Source organism: Pelobates fuscus, chromosome 8, assembly GCF_036172605.1.
Source record: "Pelobates fuscus isolate aPelFus1 chromosome 8, aPelFus1.pri, whole genome shotgun sequence".
In the NCBI taxonomy this organism is placed as follows: Eukaryota; Metazoa; Chordata; class Amphibia; order Anura; family Pelobatidae; genus Pelobates; species Pelobates fuscus.
Window position 1 is genome coordinate 33944289 of NC_086324.1, and position 24633 is coordinate 33968921.

At 41.1% G+C, this 24633-nt stretch overlaps 1 protein-coding gene across 2 annotated transcripts in view; it reads right to left on the bottom strand.

Annotated features, from left to right (window-relative positions):
• LOC134571431 (prolyl endopeptidase FAP-like) overlaps window positions 1-24633 on the bottom strand; it is a 110714-nt gene that overhangs the window by 37749 nt on the left and 48332 nt on the right. For both annotated transcript variants that reach the window (XM_063429675.1, XM_063429676.1), the window contains 8 exons: window positions 22859-22963; window positions 21090-21160; window positions 20081-20134; window positions 19643-19767; window positions 16001-16048; window positions 15237-15335; window positions 13176-13245; window positions 11318-11512 (listed from right to left, as the gene is read on the bottom strand). In XM_063429675.1, the coding sequence (XP_063285745.1) occupies window positions 11318-11512; window positions 13176-13245; window positions 15237-15335; window positions 16001-16048; window positions 19643-19767; window positions 20081-20134; window positions 21090-21160; window positions 22859-22963 (767 nt within the window). The remainder of the gene's footprint in view (window positions 1-11317; window positions 11513-13175; window positions 13246-15236; window positions 15336-16000; window positions 16049-19642; window positions 19768-20080; window positions 20135-21089; window positions 21161-22858; window positions 22964-24633) is intronic.

The window sequence follows — 24633 nt, forward strand, 5'->3', positions numbered from 1 at the left end:
CTAGATGTCAAAGTATATAGAGCATAATAGTGCCAACGCCGGCCTACCTTCCCATTGTGCATCCTGCTGCCTTATCTTCCCCAGGTAAATGACATACACGCACCCAGCCATTCACCTTATGGGTTGCCCTCCCTTGCTCCACTTTTGGTAAGTACTAACCACTGTATACCCCACAAGACTTGCCATTTGGAGATGCTCTGGCCAAGTTGTCTAGCCATCACTGCTTAGCACTTATCTAAGTGATTCAGATTTTTTCTCTTTCCCATTTTCTTTCTTTTAACCCTTTGACAGGTGCCCTTGTAACAATATAATCAATGTTTTAATGCTGTGGATGATCAGTGTAGATATATATTTGAAGTGTATTGAATTTAATAACAAAGATCTATACTAGAAATTTATTAGGGATGTTTCAGTTGATGCTCTTAGCCAATTAGCCAAGCCCTGCATGCGTAGGCAGGGACTGGAATCCATCAGATCCCAGGTAAGAAATCAAACCTTTCAGAAAAAGCTTAATTTCAACTAACAGCCAATACCAAAGGATCTATTGATAACAATCCAAACAGACTTAACATCGTTTGAGAGGTGATAAGTAAATGGTCCTCCTCAATATATGCCTGATTTCCTATAATGGTTACTGGCTTATTGCCTGAAACAACATTATTAATGAATAACGCGGGAGGCTACTGGTTGTGATTAATATCAAACAACCAAAACAAAAAGAAAACATACAGTAACACATCCAATTTTAAGCCAGCTCCATTTATGCAACACTTAACCATTTCTCTCGCCTAATCTCATCTATGATCCATCCATAAATTATCCAATATTTTTTGCAGGAGTTCGACAAGCCTGTAGCAACTGCACATAGGAGCATTTTAAGTTTAACTCTGTCCCTTATCTAGTGCAAATATGTGTCTTTGTTAGTATCACCCATTATCTAACTGAGTTATTTGTAAAGTGTATTGTGAGCTCCTCATTACCACGTTCAAGGCAGAGTTACGTTGGTTTGTTATTTGGTAGAATCTTTAGTTCACTAGGTTATAAGGGAACTTGGGGGCTAGTTTGAACTATGGACACCTGTAACCGATTCAAAATACAAATCTGAAGTCATTGGTTGGCTGAGGACAGATTTTAGAATTTGTGCTTGGTGAACCTGCAGAAACTAGTCTACCCAATAGCATCTCTTTTAACCACATGTCCAGTTCTGTTGCTTGAGTATTCTAATGAAAATCAAGGATGGGCGTTTTCACCAAAAAGCATGTCTGAGAGCATTTACATTTACGTGAAAGTGAAAGTGATGCCCAGTTCTTCTGTTTCCCCTCTGCTGTCACAAACTTACCTGCACCAGGCACCCCCGCTGCTCCCCTCCAAGGCCCGAATGATCCATGTTGCCATGTGACCTGAACAGGGAATATTTTACTTACTGTTAGGTCTAGCGAACAGCTCCTTCTACTGGACGAAATCTATTCAGCAGTTTCTTCCCCGTAACATCTTAACGGTTTAAGCTGCACGCATAAACGGCGCGTATTTTATGCATTCAAGTAATGTGACATCACTCCTGCCCTTAAAGTGACCACGTCATCTAGGCGACCCATATTTAATCAACTTGGAGTCGCAGAGATGATGTGGACCAATCAAAAAATGTTTAAGTCTAAATGAAGTTAATTTGGGTTCGTGTTTATTGCCCTATTGTGGTTTCTGCCTTGATACATGTTATTGCTTAAAGTAAGTCTGTCTTGATTTTCTGATATTGACCTTGGCTTGTCTTTGACTTTGTGTATTTCTGGTATCCTGATTAGTGTTGTCGCGAACCCGGAATTTTCGGTTCGCGAACAGCGAACGCGAACTTCCGCAAATGTTCGCGAACCGGCTATTGACTTCAATGGGCAGGCGAATTTTAAAAACAACAGGGACTCTTTCTGGCCACAAAAGTGATGGAAAAGTTGTTTCAAGGGGACTAACACCTGGACTGTGGCATGCCGGAGGGGGATCCATGGCAAAACTCCCATGGAAAATTGCACAGTTGATGCAGAGTCTGCTTTTAATCCATAAAGGGCAGAAATCACCTAACATTGACACATGTCCTCAAAGCCCAGCCCTGATACACACTGACAAAGAGCAGAATAGAGACTGTTCCCCCTACATAGGGTCACTTGGCAGATATGGATTGACACCTATCCTAATGATCCCTGATACACACTGACACAGAGCAGAATAGAGACTGTTCCCCCTACATAGGGTCACTTGGCAGATATGGATTGACACCTATCCTAATGATCCCTGATACACACTGACACAGAGCAGAATAGAGACTGTTCCCCCTACATAGGGTCACTTGGCAGATATGGATTGACACCTATCCTAATGATCCCTGATACACACTGACACAGAGCAGAATAGGGACTGTTCCCCCTACATAGGGTCACTTGGCAGATATGGATTGACAAATCCCTGACAAACAGCTACCACATGCAAGGAAGGCAGCAGGGGCGCAAATGACCCACTCCCGACGCGGGAAGGTAGTGACGACAAATAATACAGGACTCTTTAGAGGCCCTGTAATTGTAATCAGTCCACTTGAAATCCTTTAACTTTGATCAATTGGAGGGAAGTCTGGTGCAGAGCCACTGACCCATGCGCAGGGCCAGCCTTAGGCCTTTGGGCGCCCTGTGCAAGAAATCTTCCCGACGCGGGAAGGTAGTGACGACAAATAACAATACAGGACTCTTTAGATTTTCCAGACCCTGGGGTTGACATTAGTCCAGATTTACATCTTGTGACCCATGAGGATGTTCCAGGCACTACTTGTGAAATAAAGACAGATAATAAAGTGAATGATCCTTCTCCTTGGGACTTGCACCCTGTCGTTGAAGGTGGAGTAGGCAATGGCAAGAGCATGCTGTGGGTAGTCAGTGCAAACACTCTCTTCCCGGTGAATAATGAGGAGACTAACTATGATGACGTTATTTGCGTTGAAAGTAATGATGCCAGAGATCTTTTGAAACCATATGGAAGGAACGAATTGGTTAAAAGAAAGGCAAGAGACCACCTGCATATAGACAAGAATACGCATAAGAGAAAGAAGAGAACAGGTGAAAAAGAGAAGCTGCAGACTGCCTATCTGCAAATAGTTGAGTTATGTCCTGAAGATGTCCGTGTTACCACAGTGCAGACTCTGTTTGATACACTACTGAGGAGAGTCAGAGAAACCCCAGATCTTCACGTATTGGATGAGTCGGTGCGTGGAGTTGCAGAGAACGTAGAACAAGAAATATTTAAACTTTTCCTGTGTACTGACAGCAGATATACATAGGGTCACTTGGCAGATATGGATTGACACCTGTCCTCAAAACCCCTGATACACACTGACACAGAGCAGAATAGAGACTGTTCCCTGTCCACAGAGACCATGATACACACTGACACAGAGCAGAATAGGGACTGTTACCCCTACATAGGGTCACTTGGCAGATATGGATTGACAAATCCCTGACAAACAGCTACCACATGCAAGGAAGGCAGCAGGGGCGCAAATGACCCACTCCCGACGCGGGAAGGTAGTGACGACAAATAAAAATACAGGACTCTTTAGAGGCCCTGTAATTGTAATCAGTCCATTTGCACCAGTGGGCCTAAAAAATAGGCATGTACACATGCCCGAAAAATTTGGTATTGTTGCAGCCGCTGCTGTAGCAGAGGCCAGAAAAATTTATGTTTGTTTCACAGGCAGAAAGTGCCCTAAAACATGGCGGCTTGAACCCTAGTTGGTGGCGGATAAGTCACGCAAGTCAAACGTCATTCAGAGCTAAAATACAGCAGCGTGTGGACCATTTTTAGCCCAAGGCAGCTCATCTCATCAGGCCTTTTTTAATCGAATGTATCACCCAGTGTCAGTCCCTTCGGGATCCATCCCTTATTCATCTTAATAAAGGTGAGGTAATCTAGACTTTTTTGACCTAGGCGACTTCTCTTCTCAGTGACAATACCTCCTGCTGCACTGAAGGTCCTTTCTGACAGGACACTTGAAGCGGGGCAGGCCAGAAGTTCTATCGCAAATTGGGATAGCTCAGGCCACAGGTCAAGCCTGCACACCCAGTAGTCAAGGGGTTCATCGCTCCTCAGAGTGTCGATATCTGCAGTTAAGGCGAGGTAGTCTGCTACCTGTCGGTCGAGTCGCTCTCTGAGGGTGGATCCCGAAGGGCTGTGGCGATGCATAGGACTTAAAAAGGTCCGCATGTCCTCCATCAACAACACGTCTTTAAAGCGTCCTGTCCTTGCCGGCGTGGTCGTGGGAGGAGGAGGATGACTTCCACCTCTCCCCCTGTTAGATTCCCGTTGTGCTGTGACATCACCCTTATACGCTGTGTAAAGCATACTTTTTAATTTATTTTGCAAATGCTGCATCCTTTCTGACTTGTTGTAATTGGGTAACATTTCCGCCACTTTCTGCTTATACCGGGGGTCTAGTAGCGTGGACACCCAGTACAGGTCGTTCTCCTTCAGCCTTTTTATACGAGGGTCCCTCAACAGGCAGGACAGCATGAAAGACCCCATTTGCACAAGGTTGGATGCCGAGCTACTCATTTCCCGTTCCTCCTCCTCACTGATGTCATTGAAGGTATGTTCTTCCCCCCAGCCACGTACAACACCACGGGTACCAGATAGGTGACAACGAGCACCCTGGGATGCCTGTTGTGTTTGGTCTTGCTCCTCCTCCTCCTCAAAGCTACAATCCTCCTCTGACTCCTCTTCCTCACAATCCTCTTCCAGCGTTGCCGCAGGTCCAGCAAGCGATGCTGATAAGGCTGTTTCTGGTGGTGATGGTGACCACAACTCTTCCTCTTCCTCTTCACGCTCATCTACAGCCTGATCCAGTACTCTTCGCAGGGCACGCTCCATGAAGAAAACAAATGGTATGATGTCGCTGATGGTGCCTTCATTGCGACTGACTAGGTTTGTCACCTACTCAAAAGGACGCATGAGCCTACAGGCATTGCGCATGAGCGTCCAGTAACGTGGCAAAAAAATTCCCAGCTCCCCAGAGGCTGTCCTAGCACCCCGGTCATACAAATATTCATTAACAGCTTTTTCTTGTTGGAGCAGGCGGTCGAACATTAGGAGTGTTGAATTCCAACGTGTAGGGCTGTCGCAAATCAAGCGCCTCACTGGCACGTTGTTTCGCCGCTGGATATCGGCAAAGTGAGCCATGGCCGTGTAGGAATGCCTGAAATGGCCACACACCTTCCTGGCCTGCTTCAGGACGTCCTGTAAGCCTGTGTACTTATGCACAAAGCGTTGTACGATCAGATTACACACATGTGCCATGCACGGCACATGTGTCAACTTGCCCAACTTCAATGCCGCTATCAAATTTTTTCCGTTGTCACACACCACTTTGCCGATATCCAGTTGCTGCGGAGTCAGCCACTTTTCCACCTGTGCGTTCAGGGCGGACAGGAGTGCTTGTCCGGTGTGACTCTCTGCTTTCAAGCAAGTCAAACCCAAGACGGCGTGACACTGCCGTATCCGGGATGTGGAATAGTACCTGGGGAGCTGGGGGGGGTGCCGTTGATGTGGAGCAAGACGCAGCGGCACAAGAGGACTCAGCCGAGGAGGTTATGGAAGAGGATGGAGTAGGAGGAGTAGAGGAGGTGGCAGCAGGACTGCCTGCAATTCGTGGCGGTGTCACCAACTCCTCTGCAATGCCACGCATTCCTCGCTTGTCAGCCGTCAGCAGGTTTACCCAATGCGCAGTGTAGGTGATATACCTGCCCTGACCATGCTTTGCAGACCAGGTATCAGTGGTCAGATGGACCCTTGCCCCAACACTGTGTGCCAGACATGCCATGACTTCCTTTTGCACAATCGAGTACAAGTTGGGGATTGCCTTTTGTGAAAAGAAATTCCGGCCGGGTACCTTCCACTGCGGTGTCCCAATAGCTACAAATTTTTTGAACGCCTCAGACTCAACCAGAATGTATGGTAAAAGCTGGCGGGCTAATAGTTCGGACAAGCCAGCTGTCAGACGCTGGGCAAGGGGGTGACTTGGTGACATTGGCTTCTTACGCTCAAACATGTCCTTGACAGACACATGACTGTGGGCAGATGAGCGGGAACTGCTCAAGGCGGGAGACGGAGTGGCGGATGGTTGAGAGGGGGCAAGAAGGACAGCAGTGGTTGACGTGGCTGAAGAGGCTGGACCAGGAGGAGGATGGCGGCTTAGAGTAGGCGTGCTGCTTGTACTCATGTGTTGATCCCATAGGCGTTTGTGATGTGAGATCATGTGCCTACGCAAAGCAGTTGTACCTAGGTGGGTGTTGGACCTCCCACGACTCAGTTTCCTTTGGCACAGGTTGCAAATGGCATCGCTGTTGTCAGAGGCAGACACACAAAAAAAATGCCACACTGCTGAGCTCTGCAATGACGGCATTCTGGTGGTGGACACAGCATGCGTTGATTGGCGTGCTGTCGGGCTGACCCCGGGTGCCGATGCATGCTGTCTGACTGTGCCACTAGCTCCTTGCGACGACCCCCCCCCCCCTGCTTCCAACTGGTCTCCTCCTCCTCCTCTCTGTCTCCCCATCTGAACTTTCGCCCTGTACTTCTTCTCTTCTAGCGGGCACCCACGTGACATCCATGGACGCATCGTCATCAACCGCTTCGCTTGTATCTGACAACTCAGAAAAGGAAGCAGCAGCGGGTACAACATCATCATCACACCGTACCTCCATGTGTTTAATGCTGCCTGCCTGAGACATATCCCTGTTATCTACATCCTCTAGCAATAATGGTTGCGCATCACTCATTTCTTCAAACGGGTGTGTGAATAACTCCTCTGACATACCAAGTAAAGCGGCTGTGGTGCTAGTTTTGGTGGTGGCGGCAGGCGGGTGAGTGCTATCTTGAGAGGTGCCTGAAGCTAAGCTGGAGGAGGATGGTGCGTCAAGGTTCCGAGCGGAGGCTGTACAAGATTGGGTGTCCTGTGTTAGCCAGTCAACTAAGTCCTCAGAACTTTTCAAGTTCAGGGTACGTGGCTTCTGAAAACTGGGCATTATTCTAGGGCAAAGGGAATCACAGCACCACGACCACGACGGCCCCTGCGGGGTGGCCTGCCTCTGCCTGTCATTTTTTTTGGGATTTGTGGTACTATGCGTGCAAGCTACTGTGAGACCAGATATGATTGGCAATGTGCACTGGAACAGTGCTGCAGAGCACACACTGTAGGCCTGAGACACCCGCTTGAAGACAAGTAACTGCTATTCAATCTATAACAGTGAAAAACAAATTTTGGTTGTAAAAGCACGCTATAGAGACACAAGATATGAGTGGCAACTGTCAAAGCACACTGGCACAGGTCTGCAGAGCACACGCTGAAGTAGGCCTGAGACACCCGCTTGAAGACAAGTAACTGCTATTCAATCTATAACAGTGAAAAACAAATTTTGGTTGTAAAAGCACGCTATAGAGACACAAGATATGAGTGGCAACTGTCAAAGCACACTGGCACAGGTCTGCAGAGCACACGCTGAAGTAGGCCTGAGACACCCGCTTGAAGACAAGTAACTGCTATTCAATCTATAACAGTGAAAAACAAATTTTGGTTGTAAAAGCACGCTATAGAGACACCAGATATGATTGGCAATGTGCACTGGAACAGTGCTGCAGAGCACACGCTGAAGTAGGCCTGAGACACCCGCTTGAAGACAAGTAACTGCTATTCAATCTATAACAGTGAAAAACAAATTTTGGTTGTAAAAGCATGCTATAGAGACACAAGATATGAGTGGCAACTGTCAAAGCACACTGGCACAGGTCTGCAGAGCACACGCTTAAGTAGGCCTGAGACACCCGCTTGAAGACAAGTAACTGCTATTCAATCTATAACAGTGAAAAACAAATTTTGGTTGTAAAAGCACGCTATAGAGACACAAGATATGAGTGGCAAATGTCAAAGCACACTGGCACAGGTCTGCAGAGCACACGCTGAAGTAGGCCTGAGACACAGACGCTTGCAGACAACTAACTGCTCTTCTATTACAGTGAAAAAAAATTATTTATTTTAAATCGAAAGCTTAACCGATTGTTAAAACAGATATGAGTGGTGGCACTGACTGTGCAAATGGGCAAGGCATCCAACCTCACACAGAAGCTGGCAGGCAGGCAACTGCTCTTCTATTACAGTGAAAAAAAATTATTTCTTTTAAATCTAAAGCTTAACCAATTGTTAAAACAGATATGAGTGGTGGCACTGGGCTAATAGGCACAGTATCCAATGTGAACCTTACACAGAAGCTGGCAGGCAGGCAACTGCTCTTCTATTACAGTGGAAACAAAATTTTGGTTGTAAAAGCACGCTAAAGAGACACCAGATATGATTGGCAACTGTCAAAGCACGCTGGCACAGGTCTGCAGAGCACACGCTGAAGTAGGCCTGAAACACAGACGCTTGCAGACAACTAACTGCTCTTCTATTACAGTGAAAAAAAATTATTTATTTTAAATCGAAAGCTTAACCAATTGTTAAAACAGATATGAGTGATGGCACTGGGCAAGTGGGCACAGTATATGCTGTGAGCCTGACACACAGGATGGCAGGCAGGCACCTGCAATTACATTACACAGAAAAAAAAAAAAAAAAAAGCAGCCTGATGTTATAGCCCTAAAAAGGGCTTTTTGGGGTGCTGTCCTTACAGCAGAGATCAGATGAGTCCTTCAGGATTGTAGTGGACACTGAATACACTAGCCTAGCTATCAATTTCCCTATGTAATCAGCAGCAGCTAAACTTTCCCTCCTCTCACTAAGCATGCATCTTCCGAATGAATCGAAAATGGATGCTGGGAGGGAGGTTGGAGGGTGTGGAAGGGAGGGAGTGCTGATGATTGGCTGGAATGTGTCTGCTGACCGAGAGGCACAGGGTCAAAGTTTGCCCAATGATGACGAATAGGGGGCGGATCGAACTGCGCATGTGTCTGCCCGCCGCGGCGAACGCGAACAAGCTAATTTCGCCGGGAACTGTCCGCCGGCGGACAGTTCGGTACATCACTAATCCTGATTTCTGGTATTTCTGTTATTCCATTTATCAGTACTTACTGTAATGCTTACAACTACAGATCTCATAGGACTTAGATTGTTGACTAAGATAATTAGAGAATAGAATAGGAACTGTGTATTCAATTTTGGATAATACAGGTACTGTATCTTTAATTACTTCGCTGTTTGTTTAAACGGATTAAGCAGCTTCTGACATACATTCAATATAGCACATTGGAGTTTGCAATGGAGGAAATTAGAATGAAGTTGAAGCAGGAGATTTGTTTTGGAGTTAGAGATAGCAGGCCTGAGAGCAGGATGTTGCATGAATGCTTAACGGACTTGAGAGCAGGCTGTAGCAGGAATGCTTAGCGGGCTCGAGAGCAGGTAAGCTCTTATTAGGGATGTAGCAATTTACTTAGCTTCCAAGGGCAAAAATCAGGTTCCCAGAGTTCTCCTCCGGGGAGGGAAGTTTCTCAAACAGGATGAGGAAGGTCCAGATACTAGCCGTGGTCGAGGAGAGGAGAAGGAGGGTATGTAGATTTCCAGTCCGGTTCGGTTCACAAGTAGAGGTTTGAAGAAAATCTTTAGCTGGTTTGATATCGCGGTAACACTGTTCAATAATCCAGCGTCTTGTATCTGGTGCGGTCGCATTATGTAGCGTGGGGAGACCGCGTCAGAGAAGGGGGTGTGGCTAAGCTCCGTCAACCCGGAAGAGACAAGGAAATACCGGTAGTTCAGGCATGACACTTACATATCCCTGACCTTGACTATTACTGACTTTGTCTTTATCTTTCTTATATTAAGTCCGGCCACTCTAAGGCCCAGTAATGCATCTATCTTTGCCATCCCTGTAAGTTGGGGTACGACCCACGTGATATCTTCTTCCCACTGGCAGCAGTAGGGATGATCAGTAGTTCTATAACTTCTTAATGACAACCTCCCACAATTAGAAGTAGATCAGGATATATCCATTTATTCTGGTATAAGTTACTCCATTAAAAACACATCTTTAATATCGACAAATCTGTTGGAGCTATATAAATGGCAATAATAATAATAACTCTTAGTAGTGACGTTTTATGCGGTGTCATTGTGTACTAAACTTTTTACTAATTAGATTTCATGGAATCTTGTGCAACATTTTAGTTTAATGTACGTGGGATTTACCATACTGTATAGTGACCCATTCGTTAGTTCTAAATAGTAAGTAACTGTACTGTTGTATTAGTAATCCTTGTTGACATGTGATTTCATCCAATACAGGGGAGTCACTAGGGAGGGCTGGGGGAGCTCCAGGGCCAAATGTGGACATATAGTCCTGGGTCATGGGTTTGACTTTAGGAAGAGGTCATCAAACTATTTTTGGGCTCGACCCAGGTTGTGTAATATAATAGTGACACTTTCTATTGAAATCTGAGCTTTTTGTAAAATGCAAATAAGGAGACAGTCTCTTCACACATGAAGCACTTCAGCAAGCTAAAGTGCTTTAGATGTCTAGAGTGTCCCTTTAATTACCTGCATGCTACTCATGTCTCCCACCATTGATACCAACCATCGGTTAGCATTTACAAATTGCAACTGAAACATTTAAAATTTAGCACATTTTTTAATTACTTGCCTTACCAATCCCACCCAAAGTGCATGCTTATGTCACCTGCAATCGCTTCAACGAGTTGTCCTTAAGTTTATTGACTGACCAGTAAATTGTAATGAATTGAAAACCAAATAGCAATTATTAGACAAAAAACAATCTTCATTTTAGATATTACTAGCTGATCGGTAACTGATTGCACCAAGATTAGAAACAAGCTGATATTGGCTGATCTGTGGCTGATTGCTAAGTGAATGATAACTTCTGTGCACATTTTTAACCACTACTGTTCATAGTATCACCATTAAATACACGGTTTTCATTTTTTTTTTTTTAAATATAATAAGGAACAATCACGTACGTGACAATTTTTCAGAAGAATTTCATTATTACAATTTTGTTTTTTTCAATTGCACATTATTCTCTTGTGCTCTTCTGTTAACTGACAGGAAAATATGCACGTGTAAAATATTTAAAAAACTGCTCAATGGTTTACATACATATATAGGCATAAAATGTGCAGCTATAGTTACACAATTGCTATTTTAGCATAATTTATGCCATTTGGTTTTTAATTAGATGACATGGATACTTAAAATATTCAATTTCGATTTTAGCAGAAAAAAAACTGAAGAAAATGGCTACAAATGTGTAATAATATTGCGTCTGCATGAAAAATAAAATATACTGACCTAACAGCAGATATCTGATCTTCAACTTCAAATGTTCCAAGCCTTTTATAGATTGCATGCATAAATCGGTCTCCCTGATAAGCCATTCCTCTTCCATCCACTGAAGCAACAATGATTTCTTCAGAACTTGCCAAATACGTCTTCCATCCAATAGAAAATGTGTGCACTACCTCCTGACTAGAGGGTCCTCCGTATCTGAAAGAAGTTTTCAGTAAAATGTTTCAAATTGACTCTCTTGTAAAAAATTAAACAAGAACTTTCTGTTTTAGTCGAACTTCAGTCTAAGCATCAAAACCAGTACAGTTCAGTGTAATGGTTATTGGGCAAAGGGACTATGAGAACAGTGTCATAGTTTGCTTTCAAATAATTTAAGAACAAAAAAAAAAAAAAAAAAACATCTGGGCTCTCCCTGGCACCATTATACAAACCCATTTCTTGTCATTTTGAAAAGGCATAATTTATACTTTCATATTACCAATATCAACTCCGTCCAACCTGGACAACAATGATGTTGTAACAGAAAATGATCAAGACTTTTTTGGGAACAATGGACATGGTTGTGAATGTCTACAGTATAGTTAAAATACATTTTAATTGTACTCTTACCAATTTGGTTAGTGGGATACAACTTCAACTCTAAAATGTTTGTGTAAAAATGTGCTTCCCAATAAGCAAACAAAATGTGTAAACAATCTAACAAAACAAATTAAATTAGCAGTTCCACACAATTGAACTCAATACAATTTGTAAACAAAACAACATAAATGCAAAGAATTAGTGGAGCACTTATAAAAGTGTATTTCTCATATGACACACTGTGAAAAATACAATCACACCATGCTAGACCAGTGAACAAAATCACTAATATATAAACAACGTATGTAACAAAACAAGTGTATGTATTTTACATAAAAGGAATATCTGAAATTGTTTTTGTTTTTGTTTCCACTGGTCTGGCATAGTGTGAATTTTTTTTTCACAGTGTATCAAATGAGAAAAACACTTTTATAAGCACTCTAGTATAACGTTAAGAGTGTGTGTGTGTGTGTGTGTGTGTGTGTGTGTTAGATAGACTTGCCACTTGTTGGACACCCGTTCCAGAGCTGCCAGGGTTATTTAGTGTGAACTGCTGTGAATTTATAGTAAACTTTATACTTTATGCTGCACTAAATGAAATGAACACATAATAGTTTGTTATACAGTTTGTATATTTTGGCCTGAGTTTTAGTAATGTGTTATTATACCCAAAAAAGATGCATTTATCTTCCACTAGTTCTCAAGCATATTCTGGTGTATAATTATTAGAATTATCAAATGCAATAGTATTGACTTTATTAAAGGGACACTCGAAGCACCAAAACAATTTTACTTAATGAAGCCTTGATTCAGCAATTCAATGAAATTTATCTAGGACATATTTCTCAATAAGTGGTCTTGAAATACCGACCGCCAAAAGGGCAAATAGTCAAAGACGGCATTAACTACGTTTACCCGTCAGATCCAATGAAACCATTTATTGGAGATTGTGTGCCTGATAAGTGGATCTAAATCGCCTATCCAGTATTCCCAATGTAAACGATAAGTAACAGTTTAGAAATTTGAACTGATAATTATTGGTACCTGATTAGCCTTTAAGAGTGGTTTAATTGAACTGTTAAATGGATTACCAGGGGTCAATAAACTGCCAATAATCAGGATCATCTCTAATTAAATCAAAGCTTCAATGCTTTTTCACATTTTTTTCAATCATGCAATTTTTGTCTTTCTGATGGTCGCTCATAACTATTCACTGAGTTTTTGATAAGAACAATGTTTTTGTGCTTAAGAGGTTTTATAAATGTTGACAAAACATACATACACATAAAGAACAAGTGGATACTTCTTTGTTTCCTTGAAGTTGGGAGGTAAAGTCATCTTGTACCAAAATGCTAAAAAAGAAAGAAATACAAAAATAATTTTAAAATAACAAAGAACCATAAAATGCGGTGATTTAATTTCTTAATGTGACAAGAGCCCCAATGTGATGATTGACAGGGTTAGTCACTAAACTGTGAATTATTAGAAGCAGAAATAGGGCTATTTACTAAAATGAGAATACAAAGTGAATTTTAAATATAATGCTAGAAAAGTCGAATTGAAAAAACAAATTATCTAAGTCAGCTATGCTTCAAGTTCGGTTACTTGGCCTAAAAGTTTAAATGTACTTTGCATTTAGTTTGAATTCTCACTTTAGTGTATTTCAAATTTCAGGGTTAGTGATGTGTTTTTTTTTCCCAACTGTATTGAAATCTAGAATTCTCTTCGAATTAACTTAAAACCACTCACACTTCAGACGATAACCCTGCACAGGAGATCGTCTGTCTGTCCCCATCTATCTAATCTTTCCTATCTTTTTTTCGAAATAGTTGCATGTCCCATTGTACAGCGCTACTAGATCTGATGGCGCTATATAAATAATAAAATATTAATATGTTTTGCCTACAATATTTGAAACAGAAGATGGATGGCAACCATTAGTCTATATACTTCCTGCCTAGTAGGTAATAATCTATTACAGTAACAAGGGAAGTGAAGCAGGGAGGTATACGCGACCATCCAGGGGGGGTCTAGATATCAGAATAACAATCTAAGCAGAGGCACAACCATTTTAAATTTGCTTTTGAAAGGATAGACAGTCACAAGCCAGGGAATAGTGAGGACAGGGAACAATTTAGTCAATATAGGAATGCTATCGTAAAGACGTTCCATGAATACATTAAAAATAGAAATCCAGCACACTCACTTATCAACTAAACAGCTACTTTGATGCTGACAGATTTGACTAGTTTTATTAAAAACACCTAATCTAGGCCAAAATTTATGGGGGTTTAGTTACACTATATGATCACACATTGCATAAGCCTGCCACAAACGTCAATGTACCCCATCTTTGGCAGGTCCTACTCTCACTGCCAACTGTCTACTAAATGAGCTACTCACTTGGGGAAATCCTTCCATCTCGAGTTTTCTGCAGTACAAGGCTTAAATAGGGTCCTGAGATGAGACACCTGTGACAGGGGGCGGTGCAAAACCAAGGAGCTGGCTAGACTCCTAAATATATATGGGAAAACAAGGGGCTTGCACTCACCTAAACATGCTTAAATGGGGTGCTGCTGGGGGCCAATAAGTACAGTAAAAATAGAAATCCAGCGCACTCACTTATCAACTAAACAGCTACTTTGATGCTGACAGATTTGACTAGTTTTATTAAAAACACCTTATCTAGGCAAAAAATAATGGGGGTTTAGTTAGATCAAAGTAGCTGTTTAGTTGATAAGTGAGTGCGCTGGATTTCTTTTTTAGTAGCCACTTAGTCACAAACACTGGCCAAAATCTGCGTTTTTTGCATTTTTCACACACAAACAAATACTAATGCTAACTTTGACCAGTGTTTGTGACCAAATGGTTACTAAAAAAGACTGGACATACCCCATTTGCAATACCTTGGGTTGTCTACTATTGCAAATGGTATACCATTATGGGTGTAAATTTAATTCCTGGGCTACTATACAGTCTCAAAGGCAACGTAACCAATGTTTTCATATTAAATTATGTTTCATAGCTAAATATTTGATATTAAATGAAAGCCCTGTTTCCCCTGAATAAAATGATATATAATAAGGGGGGGGTGCATTTAATATGAAAGAGGTGAATTACGGTTGGACAGACATATAGCGCAAATGCCAGGTTTTGTTTACGTTTTGTTTTGTTCACAACTTGTACATTTGACTCAGTCCTTAAGGGGTTAAGCATGTTTAGGTGAGTGCAGCCAGCCCCTTGTTGTTCCATGAATACATAACTTGAATATTTGGTTGGAAATGATACAGAGCCATAGTTCACTCCAACAGCGTACACACTAATATCAGTAATGAAAACATACTTAATCCATTTTGAACAATCGTTCCAATTCTTTCTGATGGCATGCGTATTGTTTGCAATTTGGTTTCCAAGCTGAGATTGTCTTCCAGAATCTTGATTTCTAAAAAATAAAATTATTATACAGATCAAAAAAAGTGTAATATGGTTTACTTGGAATATAATATTTGTATTATTCTGTCTCTTGTTTTATGAGTCACAATGCATACAGGATGTATGTAGCCATTATGATTATTATTAATATTATTATAATTTGCTGTTATATAGCGCGAACATATCCTACAGCGACTATTGCAAATTTGGCAGGAATAATAGATTAAGGAGGACCCTACTCAAATGAACTTACAATCTAGAGGAAGTGGGGTATGAAAACATATAAGTAAGGATTGTATGGGGCATACAAAGTGAAGTGGTGAATGAACCCAATACTTAAGTTGAGAGAGTAATGATAGTTACCCTAGGAGTCCATAGGCTATTCAGAAGAGGTGGGTTTTTAGTACTTCTTGACATATTGAAGATTCGGGAAGAGTCTGATAGGGGAGGCTGGCTGTTCCATAAAAAAATAACCAGCTGTGAGAAGTCTGTGACTAGGCTTTTGTTTGCATAACTTGTTTTATCCCTCATATTTAATTTTTCACTGTATAACATTGTACATTATGGTGATAGATTTTTTTGATCACATGGCATATTTGAGATGACCTCGTTATTCAATGAATATGACAAAGTAGTTGTGCTGTTTAACATCTGAATAAGCCGATGTATACATACCCTTGCTGTTATTTGCATTGTGAAGGGTGACAATCGGTACACCAGGACCTACAAGACCAGTGATAATGTAATGTCAGCTTCATAATAATAACATGGAAAATCAGATTCATGTTTATGAATATTTTTCATAAGTGAATAAAACATGAGTCAAAAGTCAAGAACTACCAAACACTGGTATGGAGTGTCCCTCTAAGGAGCTTATAAGTGTTTCTTGACCATTTACAAACATTTTTATATTCAGAGACTGTTCCTTAGTAGATCAAATGGACTTCACAGAAATGAAACGCATTGTGGAACGCATACATCACTAAACCTTGGCAATCAGCGATGGTGGAATGCACGCTTGGAACGCATGACGTAATCGCATACGGAACGCGATGACATCAGACGCACGAAAGCAGGAAGTAATAACAGAGAAGATCGGAATCGGCTGAAGGAGAGTGAAGCCACCTATAGGAACAAGATTTGGACTCATTGGGGGGTGTATATAGTAGGGAGGGAGGGAGGGAAGTAGGCTTTTTATGCGCTTTGTATCCAGCACTTTTGTTTACCACAGAGATATTGTCCCTGAGGAAGTCCCTAACAGGGATAAAACACGTAGGACTTGCATTGACATTGTGAATCCGTTTGATACCTGTTTTACCTATCCCTGTTTACTTCTATGTAAGTAAATAAATGCTGCATTGTGCACTTTTTTTATATGCTCTCTTAGCTCTGGTGACTATAGTGTCCCTTTAATACAAAGTAGGAGACTTCGAGTTACAGGGAGAGCAGGAGGCACAAGTGAAGATGCACTTTGTTTGTGTCTTTCCTCCCCAAGCATTTCATGTGTCTCTTAGCCCCAGTGCCTTTGTCTCTTTCTCCCCTTCTACCAGTCCTTCTGTTAGTCTCTTTCCCAGGCCGCAGCACCTCTGTGTGTCTCTTTCCCCACAGCTCCTGTGTGTGTCTCATTCTCCCCTTCCCCAGTCCCTCTGTGTGTCTTTTGTTCATCTTTCTCAGCCCCTCTGTCTCTTTCTCAAGAGACTTTCTGTATGTCTTTTTACTCTCCTGCGACTTCATGTGTCTCATTACCCCCAGCCCCTCCATGTATCTCATTAGCACCCAGGTGTCTCATTAGCCCCCCAGACCCTCTATGCATCTTATTAGCCCCTCATTTGTCCCATTAGCTCCCTCCCAGCCTTGTATGTGTCTCGTCAACCCTCCCTTGTGTCTCAGTAGCCCTGCCATGTACCACATTAGCCCCCAGCCCTCCATGTGTCCTATTAGCCCTCCCAGCCTTCCGTGTGTCCCTATACCACCTCCCAGCCCTCCATGCATCCCATGGGCCCCCTCCCAGCTCTGTATGTCTTATTAGCCATCCCATGTGTCTCAGCAGCATCCCCACATGTGTCACATGAGCCCCCCCATGTGCTCTACTATAGCCCCCCCCCAGCCCCTATGTGTCCCATCCCCTCCTACCAGTTACTGTGAATTTTCCCAGTATCCCGGTGGGCCAGTCAGGCCCTGGTGGAGGGAATGTGACAGGGTAGGGGGGGCTGTGACAGGGTGGGGGGACTGTGACAGGGTGGGGGGGCTGGGACATGGTATGGGGGTGGTAACATGGTGGGGGGCTGTAACAGGGTAGGGGGACTGTGAGAGAGGGTAGAGGGGGTGGAGGGGCAGTGACTGGAGGTGGAGGGGCATTTACAGGCGTAGAGGGGTGGAGGAACAGTGACAGGGGGTAGAGGGGCAGTGACAGAGGGTGGAGGGGCAGTGACAGGAGGTGGAGGGGCAGTTACAGGGGTAGAGGGGTGGAGGAACAGTGACAGGGGGTGGAGGGGCAGTGACAGAGGGTAGGGGGGTGGAGGGGCAGTGACATGGGGTGGGGGGGTGGAGGAGCAGTGATAGGGGGTAGAGGGGTGGAGGAGCAATGACAGGTGGTAGAGGGGGTTCATAAATACTTTAAAAAAAGAATATTATTAAAACGATTCCCTGGTGGTCTGGTGGATTCCCCTGGTGGTCTGGCGGGCGCCCTCTCTCTCCGGTCTGCAGCACCATGTGGTAAGTCTTGTGATCTCCAGTATTAGCATTGCCGTGGTAACCCGCTCTGACAGTCTAGAGTTTGTGAGACACCTCAGTTTGCAGCTCAGTCCCAGAGGGGCCTCGCACACTGCGGCATTATGGGCAAGCCACAGGGCCCCCTTTCGTGTTGGGCCCTCAGTCATAGACTGAGGACCCGACATGTTAGTCTGCACTAAGGCGATTTAGGTGGCCGCGAGGCCTTAGGCAGCCGCCTAAATTGCCTAATTAGAGAGCTGCCTCTGCTCCATACCCCTACAGCACTTTAACTTCTGTAACTTGCTGAAGTGCTTTATGTGTGAAGAGTATGTCCTCTTTTTTCATTTTACAAAAAGTGCAGATTTCAATAGAATCCCAGCCAATTGTCCAAAGACCTGTCTTGCAAAGACTTATCATTGAGTTGCATTGGGAAGTCTGTGATTGGAGAGCTATGGAAAGTCAGGGCTGGGTTAGAAGAGGATGGCTTGCGAAGGTTGCAAAAAATTGATCTAAAGCTTTTACAAGATGTTTATAAATATGCTCTTAATGTAAAAATGAATAATTAAATGTAAATATATTTGCATTGATGGTATACCTACGAAACAGTGGTTTTTATGTATTTTTATTTGAGCCTGAGAGTGTTTCTTTAATTTAATTTTTAATTTAATGTTTTCCAATTTACTTTTTCTACCAGTATTTCCCAGAGCACTTACACTTTTATTATAGTCAACACTGAAATCTCCATGAAAGAGAAGACTCCCATGCAAATGCTACTACGTATATAATTATCAGAGTAAAATGTTTTGAACGTTTCCATAGCAGACATGAAAAGAAATTTCGAAGTGATGCGAAGCAGAGCCTGGGGAAGGGAACAATGAAACACACAGATGGACCGGGGAAGAAGAAAAAAGAGATATGCAAAGGCAATGGGAATGGGGGGAAAGACACAATAGGGTCTGGGTTGAGAAATAGTCACACAAAGGAGTTGGGAGGGAGACACATAAAGGGGCTGGCTGAGGGAGAAAAAGACCAACAATGGTGCTGGGTGAGAAAGAGACCAACAAAGGTGCAGGGGGAGAAAGACACACAAAGTTGGCAATTTTTGTTTTGGGGGGATTCAAATAGCTGGTTTTGCCTGGTGCGCAAAATAGTCTAGCACCGGCTCTGGTGATATCCTCACTATATATACCTCTGGGTATCCTATCCTTCTAATGCAGGTTCTTTTGTTGTTCAGATCATACAGTACTGTCAGTGGCCCATACATTTGATAAGGAAGTCTTTTTAGAGTAAGTGATGTGGTTAAAGAAGCAGGCGTATGGTAGAGCATTCTGCAAAACATTAATTGGTGCCCGGAGTGTCTCTTTAAGAACTACAGGTGTCTGCTGAAGCCAATTAGAACTACCAATTTCCTATCAAACTGTCATGAGAGCTAAGTTTTCATTTACTTATGTTGGAATTCAGAGCTGGATGCATATAGTGTTGCAGGGTTCCTCACAACAAAATCTAAATAGCACACAGCTATTAAATACCATAATTACACACCGTATGTACTTACGTTCCTTTGTTTACTCATGGCAATTACATATAATGTCAATGAATACTCACCATAGCAATAAAGGGAATAATATTTTGCTTTAATGCTGAATTTTGCAGAATAATACTGGCACCGTTCCTTTCTTAAATTACAGGTGATGCATTGCTTGTCCGTATAATTTCCTTGCCGAGAAATTCTGGAAGTAGAATGGGAAAATGGATTTTATATCTAGTTTCTGCCTTGAATTATTATTTAAAACCTTATTTGTAACTGGTCATGTTAGGAAGTTAAGTTGTGTTTTGCTAGAAACATGAAGCAGTAAATCAATATACAGCTTTAATTTAAAATATTCTCATATGCTTTCCTTGACGTTTCTTAATCTTCATTAAATAGGGAGAAATGTTTATCATATCCCTGATTTAGTAAAAAAAAAAAAAAAAGATCCGATACCCTGTTTAACCAGGTTATAAGTCAAAAAATTATTAACTCCAGTAAATAAGTTCACCCACCGATAAATATTTCTTCTTCCTGGGAATCCTTCAAATTCATTACTTGAGTAATATCTGAAATGTTAAAATATATGAAATGATATACATATGTATTAAATTAGATGGTTCATATAGAAATAGTAAATGCATTAGTAAGTAGCTGGATATCTGAAATTGTAACAAAAATGGTGGGTTATGTCCACTTTGCTTTTATTATTGCACTGGCGAAATGGTATAATGAGCTTCTACCGGTGCAGACAGCGCCTGCAAGTAGCTGTTTATCTCCCTTCCCTCACTCTTCCCTTAAAGTCCATCCAACCCGCATTATGATTTTATGAAACATTTTTCCCTTCTCTCCCCTTACGATACTTTGATTGGAGTTCATGACAGCTGCCGTGACATCAGAGAGGGAGTGGAGAGCAGCACCTGGAAGGTCACACGGCGCTGGATTTTAAGTAAGTTTTAGGTTATTTTATTAAGGTATTTTAGTATTTATGGAAGGGAGGGACCTAAACAATAATGCCCAGTAGGGCATTATGAGTTTTAGAAAAAGCCGACAAAAAAGGGTTGGAGTTACCCTTTAATGGAACCAGTGTATTATTGACTACAGAAGAAAACGAAAAACAGGTAGCAAGATCAGACTAGATCACCGTGCCACGACGAGAAAGCGTAAGTCTGGACTCGCTATCCTGTGTACCGCAAGGAGAGTCCAGGGGTCTCCGGGGGCTTTACCCCTAAATAGGTCAAAACAAACAAAAGAAAGAGATACTGGGGGGCCTCAATATAGTTTTTATTATTGACTACAGAATATCAAATTGTAATTAATTGAAATTACCACAATCACTCACATCAAAAATATTTTTCGTCTAGTGACAAGGCTGTAGCTGGGTTTTTTTTGTTTTTGTTTTTTTTAAAGACAAGAAAGATATGAATGGGAACTTCTGCTTTAGCAACAGAAGACCAGATGACCGTAGTGTGGACCCTTGTAAATTGTCAAACTGTTCTAAAATTATAATTTCGCCAAACTTACATTGCTTCATCTGTCACATAAAATATATAAATTGCTTCCCAAGATCCATGTGTAATTTGCACAGCAGTTTCCTAAGAAAAAAACACATAAAAACTGTCGACTGCAATTCTTATATACTTCACATGCTCTAGATTTCCAATAGACTTTATTAAAATAATTAAGATAATGCAAAAGAATATTTAATATAATTTGCTTGGTGTAGTTAGGTGGAATAGGTCTAAATACACTAGTGTGTAATACACCCTAAAAGTCAGAATTATAAAATATATCTATTTATTTCAAATAAACCATATATGATTTGATTATAAGCCTAGTTCTTAATATAATGTTAAGTAATATTTTGTTGCAATGAATGAAGTTTTAATGTAGATTATATATTTGGCTATTAGAATTGATTGCCACCTAGTGGAGTCTACTATGTACTTGCGCCTTTTCTACAAAACTACGCAAGACCACTTTGAGGATGATAGCTCCAAGGATGTTACTGAAATGCAAAACTCTGAAACAGAATCATATTAAAAATCCCATCCGACTGGTTACCAAAACCAATCCATATGCAAATTTGCCAGTTGTCCATCAAATTTCCATATTTAATTCAGGTCACTAGTTCTTATCAAATCAACTTTAATCTTGGCATAGCGGTAAAGGGTGCTTGCACTTACCTTTCCTGTAGGTTTCTATGGCTAAAAAAATGCTTTGTCTTTTATATAAATATTTAAATAAATAAATAAACCTAGCAGCCAATGGGTATTTTATGCATGTTTCAAGTTCTGTTAGTCAGAGGTATTGTATTGTACTCTCCTAAAACACTGCTAAGTGTGGCACCAAGATTAATTTATCACCTGTTATAGATGCATCACAGCAAAACAAGAAGATTTAAATGTCAATTGTTTTTAGAACAAGAATCATCTCTAAAGATTGTTCTCGACCTTGTAGTCCCTAGACCCGCTCCTTCTTCTGTAAATGTAATCCAACAGTAAATGGATGAAATTGCTGAGCCAGTTCTGGTATCACTATAGGTTTCTGTATTTTATCTTTGAAGAACTGCTTATACAAGTCAATAAAAGGCATGAGTTTGTGTGTGCAATTTTCATTAAATGATTTGTATGAATTATAGGCATGTGAGCAACTTAATTATACATGTGCCCTTTTATACAACTGATGTACAGAATTCTAAGAGAGAACTTTTTGGTTAAAATAACCAAATCGTAAAAAAAAAAGCATTTTTTTATTGTGGCCTAAAATTTCATATTCACTTGGATTTTTCTCTTAATGTCTGTGTGTGACTGATGCTTTATTTATAAGTGTTTGCCCTTTCTCTTGGGAGTAGGAGACTACAGAATAACTCATGGCAAATTATATTTTTGCCATGTATATTGAATTATTAGAAAATGAAATATTCAAAAATAAAATATTTATTCATGTAGCATTATTATTATTATTATTATTATAAAACAATACAAACTGTTGAATTATAATGCCCAACCCCCTCCCCCCCCTCCAGCCCCTCCACCCACTCCACCCCTCCTTGATATTGACTGAAAAGAAGCATAGGCAGGTGGAAGGGGAGCATGAAAGGGAATTTAATATCATGGCGAGGTGCCGTATTATAGCTGCCGAAGGGGGAATTGTTGAATTGGAGAGCTGGTTAGATGATAGATTTGGTTTATAATGGAGATGATTGATAAAAAATAACATACTATCAAGCCATGATTTAACAAATTATGACCCTTACAAAATAAAATATAAATAAATTGCGGGTTACATACCACAGCATCAGTGATGTAATGGATGTGTTTATAGCCATTCCGGTCACTATAAATTTTATAATACGATAAGGAATCTGAAGTGTATACTGGCAGGGAAGTAAAGAACTGAAAAAATAACAAGAACATATTTGACAATATATTTTATAAGTAGCAAGTTAGACTGATGCTAGAGTATACTTTTCATTTAATGAGTTACTAGAACCCATCTTATAAAACTCCCATGCTGACAAAGTTACACCGGAATGCTATTTACTAGCCGGTGTATCTCAAAAACATAAAGACATAAATAGTCCCCTTCTCATGTAACTGCAGGTTAACTTCACATGTAACTCTTTGATGTAAAAATAATATATCATTTAAAATCAAGCTTTCAGTATCTGCAGCCTGTAAACAACAAGACGCGGTGGTGGTGGTGGTGATTTATCAAAGGAAGAATAGGTGCTATTTTGGGACAAACTGTTAAATAAGGAGTTATCACTATGGGAACCAATATATCTCAATATTTAGCACTTTGCAACCAACATAGTCCTGTTTTGCCTTGATAAATCTTCCAAAAACTCTCAAAGAGTTGGTAAAAGGCAAAACAGTTTGAAGGTAAAAAAAATGAAATAGATCGGAGAATTGAAAGGTCTGTGATCTATAGGACTTAACCAGGATTTTGATTTATAGGAGGCAAATGAACCTACCTATTAATAGGTATGTCTAGACAGGATTTTTTTTTTTCCTTGTATTATTATAGTTCTATACCGCAGGTGTATCTTTAGCTTTAACATGTTTCTTATTTCTGCAGAATTATAGATCTTGAACTCAACATTTCAAAGTAATAATCATGGTAATCAAGGGTAAATTTAAAGAGACACTATAGTCACCATAACAACTGCAGTTTTTTTTATATTTGTTCTTGTGCATATAATCATTCCCTTCAGGCTTTTTGCAGTAAACACTGTCTTTTCAGAGAAAATGCAGTGTTTACATAACAGCCCAGTGTTAACTTCACTGGCCACTCCTCAGATGGCTGCTAGAGGTGCATCCTGCACAGTGTGACTGCCATTCAGTTTCACCACTCTCTGCATGGAGACACTGAACTATACTAAAAGAGATGCATTGATTTAATGCATTTCTGTGATTGGCCAGGGCTGCGTTTGACTTGTGATGGCTCTGCCCCTGATCTGCCTCCTTGACAGTCTCAACCAATTTTATGGGAAAGCATTGTGATTGGCTCAGAACACAACTTCTGATGATGTCAGCCTAGCATGTAGATCAGGGACAGGGGCAGCAGCTTCAGTCATGAATACAAGTAAGATTTTACTATATTTTGGAGGGCCAAGGGGGAATATGAGGTAGGGGGCTAGATGGTGGTTTTACCCTATAGGGTCAGGAATACATGTTTGTGTTCCTGACCCTATAGTGTTCCTTTCAGACTAGAAAGTTCTTATTTTGCTGCTGTGGCGATCCTGTGGCATTGTATAAAGACAGGTTATATTATAACAAAATGACAATTAAAAGATAACTCTCAAGGAGTAGGTGTGATTAAACACTTCAACAATACAAAGTGTGATAAAAAAAACAGCAGTTCTAAAATACCTTCTATCTGTCACCCTTATTCTTATGTACAAAAAAAGCAGTCATAAGTGTTTTACAATCAGTTTTTATGTGAGACTAAACATCAAATTATATTGTAGCCTGAAATCTTATTTTTATAGACAAATATATAATAATTTGGAATAATTATGACACTTTGACGTTTATAATGGAAAAGGCACATAATGAAAACA